Below are 10000 nucleotides of genomic sequence, written 5' to 3' on the forward strand. Positions count from 1 at the left end.
CCTGGTCACCGACGTCAACGACAACTCGCCCACCTTCATCGAGCCCAGGGAGCCCTCCGTCAGCGTGAGGGAGGAGCAGCCCGCCGGCACCGAGGTCCTGCAGGTGAGTGCTGCGGCCACTGGGGTCGAAGCTGATGAAAGACAATGAGTGATATAATGGCATTCGTCGACTTTGTTATTGTGTACGTAATAATTATCTGTAGAAGTGGCAGTAGTAACAACTGGCTGGCTAGTATTGCAAGTGCAATTATTATTATTTGTCTTGATATTATTGGCCTTGCAATCATTGTTGATATTATCACTGCTACTGTTATTGTTATTGTTGTTACTCCTATTCATAGTAGAAATAATAGTATCATCATCATCATTTTCATCATTTTTATTATCGTCATCGCCCGTATCATTATCATCATTAGTATCATTATTGAAATCTTAAATACTTTTCTGAAGGTCATCATCACCTTGATCATTATTACTATAACCGGTTTATCATTATCATCGCTGCTACACTTGTTACTACTGCTACTACAACACTACTACTGCCATTACTACCACTGCTACCACAACTAACATTACTTCTACTACCACTACTATTACTACCACCACAACCACCACGACCATCACACTACTACTACCACTACTATTACCACCACTAATACCGCTACTAATGTCATTACTCCTACTATTATTACAACTATTCCAACAACAACAACTACTACTACTACTACAACTACTATTACTATTATTATTATTATTATTATTATTATTATTATTATTATTATTATTACTACTACCACCATAACTACTGCTATCACTACTGTTATTACTACTACTACTACTACTAGTACTATGACAACAACCACGATTACTACCACAACTACTACAACAGCCACCATGATCCCTCCTACAACCCACACCCAACACTTACCACTATTACTCCGATCGCCATTCTATTTATTACAATGAACTAACCCCCCCCCCCCCCTCCCTTTACGTGACGCAGGTTCGAGCCACCGACCGGGACGAAGGCAATAATGCGTCTATTACCTATTCCTTCATCACCAATGACGAGTCTGATGACGATTCTGCCTTCACTATAAACCCCACGACGGGCATCATCACCACCACCAAGGTCAGTGGCATCGTGTTTGTCTGTGGTGATGAGATGCGATGTTTTTTGGTTTGTTTTGTTTTCTTCTGTGTTTCTGTCTTTCTTTGCTTGTGTTTATGTCTCTCTTTCTCTCTCTCTCTCTCTCTCTCTCTCTCTCTCTCTCTCTCTCTCTCTCTCTCTCTCTCTCTCTCTCTCTCTCTCTCTCTCTCTCTCTCTCTCCTTCTCTCCCCCCTCTCTACCTCCCTCCCTCCCTCCCTCCCTTCCTCTCTTCTCTCTCTTCTCTCTCTCTTTCTCTCTCTCTTTATCTCTCTTTTTATATCTCTCTTTCTCTCTCTCTTTCTCTCTCTCTCTCTCTCTCTCTCTCTCTCTCTCTCTCTCTCTCTCTCTCTCTCTCTCTCTCTCTCTCTCTCTCTCTCTCTCGCTCTCTCTCTCTCTCTAAGTTCGGGGTTAAGACCGATGAAAGAAAAGATTATGTAATACCTTTAGGCTTTTGATTCCACCTGTTCCCTGACCCCAACGATCTGCTCGTCTCGGCCGCAGGTGCTGGACCACGAGGCGAAGCAGGAGTACCGCGTGGTGGTGATGGCGAGCGACCAGGGCAACCCGCCGAGGAACGTCACCAAGCTGATCCAGATCGAGGTGCTGGACCTGAACGACAATCGTCCGACCTTCCCGGCGTCGTCCATGACCTTCCGGGTAAAGGAAGGGGTGGACGTGGGCGAAGAGGTGGGCTCCGTCATCGCCGTAGATCGCGACGCCAGCGAGAACGGCCGCGTCACCTACACGATCCTGTCGGGCAACACCTTCGGCACGTTCGACATCAACAAGACGACGGGGCAGGTGTTCACGGCCAGGGAGGTGGACTTCGAGCTCACGGCCGAGTACATGCTGCAGGTGAAGGCCGTAGACGCGTCCTCCACCAACCCGCAGAGCTCCATCATCAACGTGAAGATCGAGGTCCTGGACGAGAACGACCAGTCGCCCGTGTTCAAGGACGACCCGATCATCTTCTCGATCAGCGAGAACACCGCCATCGGCACGCCCGTCTGGAACTTCACCGCTACCGACCTCGACTCGGGCGACAACGGCTACCTGCAGTATGCGCTCACGCAGCAGTCGCCGAAGAAGGTGTTCAAGCTGGACGCGACGACGGGTATGCTAACGCTCATGGCGCCGCTGGACTACGAGGAGCACCTCGAGTTCACGCTGGTGGTCACGGCGTCCGACCAGCCGCGCGACGAGACCAAGCGGCGCCAGGCCTCCGTGACGGCGCGCATCCTCATTGAGGACTACAACGACAACTCGCCCAAGTTCGTGTCGCGCGGCCGCATCGACATCATGGAGGACGAGCCCCGTGGCTACCCCGTGCTGCACGTCATCGCCACGGACGAGGACTCGCTCGACAACGGCCGCGTCACGTACATCATCACGTCCGGCAACGAGGACGGCAGCTTCGCCCTCGACTACGAGACGGGCGTGCTGACCATCGTCAAGGCGCTGGACCGCGAGCGCGCCACGCAGTACCGCCTCAACGTGACCGCCAGCGACCACGGCCAGCCGCCGCGCTCCGCCATGCAGGTCATCGAGGTGTTCATCGAGGACGTGAACGACAACCCGCCCAAGTTCAGCCAGCCGGTGTACAAGGCCAACGTGTCGGAGGGCGCGCCCCCGGGCACGTCCGTCATCCGCGTCACGGCCACCGACCGCGACTACGGCACCAACAGCAACCTCACCTACATCATCCCGGCCGGCATCGGCGACAACAAGTTCCGCATCAACCCCGGCACCGGCGAGATCCACACGGTGGCGACGCTGGACCGCGAGGAGAAGGACCAGTACACGCTGACCATCTACGTGCGCGACGGCTCCTTCCCGGCGCAGTACGACACGGCGTCGGTCCTCGTCACGCTCACGGACGTCAACGACCACGCGCCCGAGTTCCGCGACTCCTGCTACCCGCTGCGCGTCCCCGAGAACACCGACCTCTCCGTCATCCACACCGTCCTGGCCACCGACAGGGACGCCGGCTCCAACGGCCGCGTCAGGTACTCCATCACCGACGGCAACATCAACAACAAGTTCAGCATCGGCTCGTACACGGGCCAGCTGTCGTCGCGGCCGCTGGACCGCGAGGCCAACGCCAAGTACTTCCTGGTGATCACCGCCGAGGACCGCGCCTCCTCGCCGCTGCGGGGCATCTGCAACATCACCATCACGGTGGAGGACCAGAACGACAACGACCCCAAGTTCTCGCAGAATCGGTACACGGCGTCGCTGCCGGAGGACGCGCCGCCGGGGACGACCGTTCTGACGGTGCGAGCCACGGACGAGGACCACGGGGAGAACGCGCGGATAACGTACTCGCTCAGCAACGAGACGCAGTGGCTCTTCAAGATCGACAACGAAACTGGCGTCATCACGACGGCTGGGTAAGGCGCTCGCTCTCTGGTTTCTTGCTACAATTATTTTCATCATACATGGCCAAACTACCTTTTTGTAACCTATATTTCCTAATTTTTAACTCCAATTCCCAACAGAACCTTCGATCGCGAGAAGAAAAGTGTGTACACGTTCGAGGTGAGAGCCACCGACGGGGGGCGGTACGACTCTCGCTCAGAGAAAACGCAGGTCCAGATCACAATCACGGACGTGAACGATAACAAGCCCGTGTTTAGCTTGTATCCGTTCACGGTGGACGTCCCGGGCTACTACCACCCCGGCAACCAGCTGATTCAAGTCACCGCCTCCGACAAGGACGAAGGAGTAAATGCAGATATTTTCTTCAGGTATGTGTCTGCCTTTTCTTCCGCATTTCTGTTTACCTTTTCTTGTTTAAACATAACATGCTATCCCACCAAAACAGTATAATCATAATGATAATAACCATATTATCCCTGCAGCTTGGTCAACAAGTCGGAGAATAACAAGTTCCGAATTAACCCCGAGACCGGCATCGTCACCGCCACGAGCCAGCTGGGGCTTGAGAGCGGGGATCTCTTCCACCTGGAGGTCATTGCCAGGGACCGCGGGACGCCGTTTCAGTCGTCAACGGGTTTGGTGGAAATCCGCGTGGGCAATGCCTCGGCGACGACGCTCAAATTCCGCAGCTCAAACTATTCCGTGGAGCTGGACGAGAACGCTCCGGCAGGCACGGATGTAATTCAGGTCGGGGTGTACCGCACCGACGCCCGCCTCCCCAGGATCACGTACAGCTTCGGCTCCAGCAACGAGGAAAACATATTCGACATCAACAGCAACAATGGCCTGATCCGAGTGAGGAACCCGGAGCGCCTTGACTACGAAACGTTGCCGAAGATGAGGCTGATCGTGGTGGCGCGAGCGGAGAGCGAGGTCCCCCTCTACGCGTACACGAGTGTCTGGATCACCCTGGTCGACGTCAACGACAACAGGCCACGCTTCACGCAGGACCAGTACATCTCCTCGGTGTGGGAGGGATACAACAAGGGCGCCTACGTCATGCAGGTCTCGGCCACAGACGACGACACGGGCGCGAACGCGAACATTGTCTACCACATCGTCGACGGCAACCACGACAACGCCTTCGTCATCGACCCTCCGTTCTCGGGCATCGTCAAAACGAATATCGTGCTGGACCGCGAAATCCGCGACGCCTACAAGCTGACCATCATCGCCACGGACGAGGGCGCGCCGCAGCTGACGGGAATCTGCACCCTCAGAATCAACATCGTGGATGCGAATGACAACCAGCCCACCTTCCCGCCGCACTCGATCGTCCAGGTGTCAGAAGGTGAGCAGCTGACTCAGCTTTGCATTATTCACTTTATTCGAGATATAGTTAACATGAAAAGCGGAATGTAGAGTGTAAGTCTAAATGTAAGTCTAACCATGTAACCGTTTCCCTCCCTCGTTCCAGGATCCGAAGTGGGCACCGTGATCACCACCATCACGGCCAACGACGTGGACACGAACCCCGCGATCACGTACAACTTCGCGACGGACGGCAATCCGCACAACATGTTCAGCATCGACAAGTTCAGCGGCAAAATCACCCTGGCGGCGCCGCTGGACCACGAGGCGCGGGCGGAGTACATGCTGCAGGTGGAGGCGTCCGACACCGCCCACGTGGCCACCACGTCCATCACGGTTCAGGTCGTCGATGAGAACGACAACACGCCAGTTTTCACGCAGCAGGCGTACCAGGTAGAGCTGCCCGAGCTCTCTGCTTCAGGAACCTCCGTCATCAGGGTAAGTTGTGGGCAGAGAAAGAACCGCATTGAAATAGTAATCCTAAGAATTGACAAGCTGATATGTACGTTGCTGAAATACCGATCACCGATCGATATTTACTCAAGTTTTGTATGGTAAAGCTAAGATAACCGAGGCAGTTAACACAATAATCATTATTGTTAAGTATTATACAATTGGACTAGTTTTAACTGAAACATTGGATTTTATTTGTCAACAAAAAATCCGAAATCAGAAACACTGTAACAGTTACGGAGCATTTTCTTAAGGAATTAAATCCTGTCAAGATAAAAGAAATGTGCCGTGGTGACGAGTGTACGCTCAAGAAGTAATAATACTACAGTTATATACTTTAAACATTATTAAAACCATAGTGCATTCACACTGACTCCCCTTGACTGAACCTGGCGCCGCCCTCCCCCCGCAGGTGAACGCCACCGACGCCGACGCAGGCATCAACGCCCGCGTGACCTACAGCCTGGGCACGGCCTCCGACGGCGGCTTCTACATCAGCGAGCGCACCGGCGTCATCTACACCAACTCCTCGGTGCACTACAACCCCCGGCAGCCCGTGATCCAGCTCGTGGTGACGGCGAGGGACGGCGGACGCCCTTCGCTCGCCGCCGTGGCCGCCGTCAGGATCCAGGTCACTGACGTCAACGACAACGCGCCCAAGTTCTCGCGAGAAGTGTACACGTAAGGATTATTTGGCGTTTCCTTGGCTTTCGTAGATTATGTGATTTCCGTAGGCGTACAGAGCGAGAGTGTGTGTGTGTGTGTGTGTGTGTGTGTGTGTGTGTGTGTGTGTGTGCGTGCATCTGTGTCTTTGTGAATGAGTGTTTGTGTACACATGTTTCTGTATGTTACGGATGTTGATTTCCCTTCTTCCGGCAGGGCCAACGTCAGCGAGAACGCTCCCCGCGGCCACATCGTCACCCGCGTCTCGGCCTCCGACATGGACGAGTCTCGCCTCAACCGGAACATCGACTACAAGATCGTAGGCGGCAACGAGCTCAACGCCTTCCAGATCACGAGCAACACCGGCAAGATCCTGCTGGTGAAGCGCCTGGACCGCGAGCAGCACGCGCAGTTCCGGCTGGTGACGCTGGCCACCGACCGCGGCCACCCCGCCCGCAACGCCACCGCCGAGGTCATCATCACCGTGGGCGACGTGAACGACCACGCGCCCGTCTTCAACCAGAGCGTGTACAGCGCCGTCGTGAGCGAGTCCCTCGGCGTCGGCGCCTCCATCCTGCAGGTTCTGGCCACCGACGACGACGCCGGAGACAACGCCAGAATTCATTACGACATTACCTCGGGCAACGACCACCAGGTCTTCGCCCTTGACCCCGACACCGGCCTCATCATTCTCCGGGAGTCGCTGGACTTCGATGAAGTGCCCGAGTACAGGTTCATCGTCAGGGCGACCGACAGCAACCGCCACCACCCTCTGTCCACCCTCGCCACGGTCAACATCACCCTCTTCGACGAGAATGACAATGCCCCACAGTTCCCCGTGGACAAGTATCTCGAGTTCGTGGAGGAGAACGCCCCCGTCGGCACCACCGTCTTCACGGCTCACGCCAACGACGCAGACAGGGGGCAGTACGGGGCCGTCAACTATTCCATCCCGGAAGGGAAGGACATGGACAAGTTCAGCGTGAACCACAAGACGGGCGTCGTGGTCACCCAGGCGGTGTTCGACTACGAGGCCAAGCAGGTCTACTCGTTCATGCTTCGCGCCGTGGACGCCGGCGGCAAGTCGGCGGTCGTCATGGTGCAGGTCAACGTCGAGAGCAAGGACGAGTTCGCGCCCGAGTTCCTGGAGCGCAACTACAACTTCGCCATCCCCACCAACCTGGAGGCGGGCGCCGTCGTGGGCCGCGTGGAGGCCACGGACAAGGACGAAGGGCCAGACGGCCGCGTCTTCTACTCGTTCCATACCTCTTCGCAGACCTACAAGATCAACAGGACGTCCGGAGAGATCACGGTGCGCCGCGTCGGAGGCCGCGACGAAGGCCTCACTCGCCTGAAGATCGTGGCGACGTCGGGCCTGGTGGGGTCGCTGCAGGCTGTGGCCGAGGCCGAGGTCAGCGTGGGCGGCAGGAACGGCACGTGGAACACCACCACTCCGGCCGTCACAGGAGGCCAAGACTCGGGCGGGCTGGCCACCTGGGCCATCGGCCTCCTCATCGCCCTCATCTTCCTGGTGCTCATATTCGGCGGCGCTTTCCTCTTCCTGTACCGCCGCAACCTGCGTGCCAGGAAGCCGGCCATGACCGACCAGTTCGACACCTCCTTCGACACCATCGACATCCGGCCTCCTCCCACGGCGCCCGCTGATCTGTCTCAGTACCCGCCCCGCTACAACGACCTGCCGCACTACGACCACCACGGCGAGCGCAGCCACCACCACGGCAACACGACCTCCGAGATGAGCGAGCAGAGCCAGAGCGCCAGCAGCGGCCGGGGCAGCGCTGACGACAACGAGGACGTGGAGGACGAGGAGATCCGCATGATCAACGAGGGGCCGCTGATCCAGCAGCAGAAGCTGCGGGAGCGCCTGGGCCTGCCCGACTCAGGGATCCGCGACGACGACAACATGAGCGACGTGTCCGTGCACAACACTCAGGAATACCTCGCGAGGCTCGGCATCGACACGACCAAGAGCGAGTCGACCAAGGGCTCGCAGGACCTGGCGCACTCCATGGAGAGCATGCACATGTTCGACGACGAGGGCGGAGGCGAGGCGGACGGCATGGACATCAGCAACCTCATCTACGCCAAGCTGAACGAGGTCACGCCCGAGGAGGAGTCCTCCATCATGGACGGCACGAGAGCCTTCGGCTTCGGCGACGAGAGCCAGCCCTCCATGACGGGCTCCCTCAGCTCCATCGTGCACAGCGAGGAGGAGCTCCAGGGCTCCTACAACTGGGACTACCTGCTGGACTGGGGGCCGCAGTATCAGCCGCTCGCCCACGTCTTCTCGGAGATCGCTCGCCTCAAGGACGACTCAGCGCCCAACTACAGCCGCGAGCCCATGAAAAAGACGTTGAACCCTCAGGTGAAGACGATCCCGCCGCCTCTGCTGACGAGCGTCGCGCCCCGCTCCATCGCCCCGGTCGCCCTCAGCTCGGTGCGAACTAGTCAGATGACTCTGCCCTCGCTGCCTCGCTCCCCCATCAGCCACGAATCGTCCTTCACCTCCCCAGCCATGTCGCCCTCATTCAGCCCCTCCCTCTCCCCCCTGGCCACGCGCTCCCCCTCCATCTCCCCGCTCATGACGCCGGGCAGCGTCACCCACGCGACGTCCACCGCCGCCGCCGCCGTCGCCCAGACCTCCGCCACGTCGACGCCTCACCACGGGCGGCCGGTGGGGCAGCGGCCGGGGCCGGCGGGACTCATGGCCGGCGCTTCGTCGGGCTCGGAGACCGAGCTCAGGATATAGCCGTCACTATACCCTCTGCTCCAACACCAACGCCACCATCACCACCACCATCATCATTATCAGCAGTCACCCTCTCCTTCGGCGTGAATGGCTAAGAACGGTGGTCGTGTTCCGTGCGGGTCGCCGCCTCGACGCAAGTGGAACTCGAGCGGCCCATTGCAGATGTGATATACTCAAGGGTGTAACGTTGCCAAATGTCTTTAATCGAATGATGCGCGATGTTTTGTATATTTGTGAATATTTAGTGTTTGAATCAAAACTGGCATCGGACGAGACAAAGCGTCGAGAGTTACACCCGCAGGAGAGACTGAGTCTCTAGCCAGGGAAAATGGTTGCCGGTGTTGATACACAGAAAAAATGGCTACCGGAATATTATATGTGTTGTTAAGATGTATTGATGTGCAAATGACTGACAGTGTACAGTATCGGAGGCTGTAGACAAGGCAAGGACCTGTATATATAGAATTGCATATTTAGGACATACGCAGTGAAAACCACACTTAGTAGATGTCATGGAGGGTGAGTTACTGCCACAGATGGTGCAACATGCAATGCGGTGCGTTTTGTAGCAAGTGCTAAGTGAGAATCGGATCGAGCATATCAGGACACACTCCTCGAGTTCTCAGCCAGTGCTTCTCACGCTTACCAAGGTGCGGAAAGTGTGCGTATATGTGTATATTTACATACTACATACAAATACACTTGAACATAAACACATCCACATTTATATACATATACACATACATATACTCATATAATTAAACGTATTCACATACATACACATACATATACATACATATATTATGCATACACACAATCAGTCCACACACACATATCCAAATGCACATGTTTATACAGTGGTTTACGAAAAAGACTTGGAACTGGTGCACGGCGAGAGCACGTGGGCGCCGGGCACGTAGGAGCCAAGACTGGCGGCGCCGTTCGTGCGAGTGCCTCCGGGCCCCTTGGCAGTCCGAGTGTCCATGCACTCCGTGTGTTTGTATGACAGTGCTTGAAGTGAAACTAGGGACAGTGACCTTTCCGAACGCAGCAATGACCCCAGCCGCGAGAGAGCCAGAAGTGCCACGAAAGATGCCACGCCCACGACCAGGCTTCGTCCCGGAAATGAGGGCGAGGGGCGTGTCGAGGTGCCCGCCGCGCCCGCCCTTCGCTCGCGCTAACACCTGCTAAACTGACCTGTATTTTCCCTTTTC

The 10000-nt window shown here is 56.3% G+C and overlaps 1 protein-coding gene across 1 annotated transcript in view; it reads left to right on the forward strand.

Annotated features, from left to right (window-relative positions):
• The window catches only part of LOC125041779 (protein dachsous-like), a 24641-nt gene that overhangs the window by 13142 nt on the left and 1499 nt on the right, over positions 1-10000 (forward strand). Inside the window, exons 15-22 of the mRNA XM_047637107.1 lie at positions 1-103; positions 1004-1132; positions 1652-3540; positions 3649-3897; positions 4012-4880; positions 5007-5338; positions 5766-6034; positions 6233-10000. The exon at positions 1-103 is cut by the window's left edge and continues 115 nt beyond it; the exon at positions 6233-10000 is cut by the window's right edge and continues 1499 nt beyond it. Of these exons, the coding sequence (XP_047493063.1) occupies positions 1-103; positions 1004-1132; positions 1652-3540; positions 3649-3897; positions 4012-4880; positions 5007-5338; positions 5766-6034; positions 6233-8786 (6394 nt within the window). The 3' untranslated portion in view covers positions 8787-10000. The remainder of the gene's footprint in view (positions 104-1003; positions 1133-1651; positions 3541-3648; positions 3898-4011; positions 4881-5006; positions 5339-5765; positions 6035-6232) is intronic.

Source organism: Penaeus chinensis, chromosome 1 (genome assembly GCF_019202785.1).
Source record: "Penaeus chinensis breed Huanghai No. 1 chromosome 1, ASM1920278v2, whole genome shotgun sequence".
Taxonomy (NCBI): Eukaryota; Metazoa; Arthropoda; class Malacostraca; order Decapoda; family Penaeidae; genus Penaeus; species Penaeus chinensis.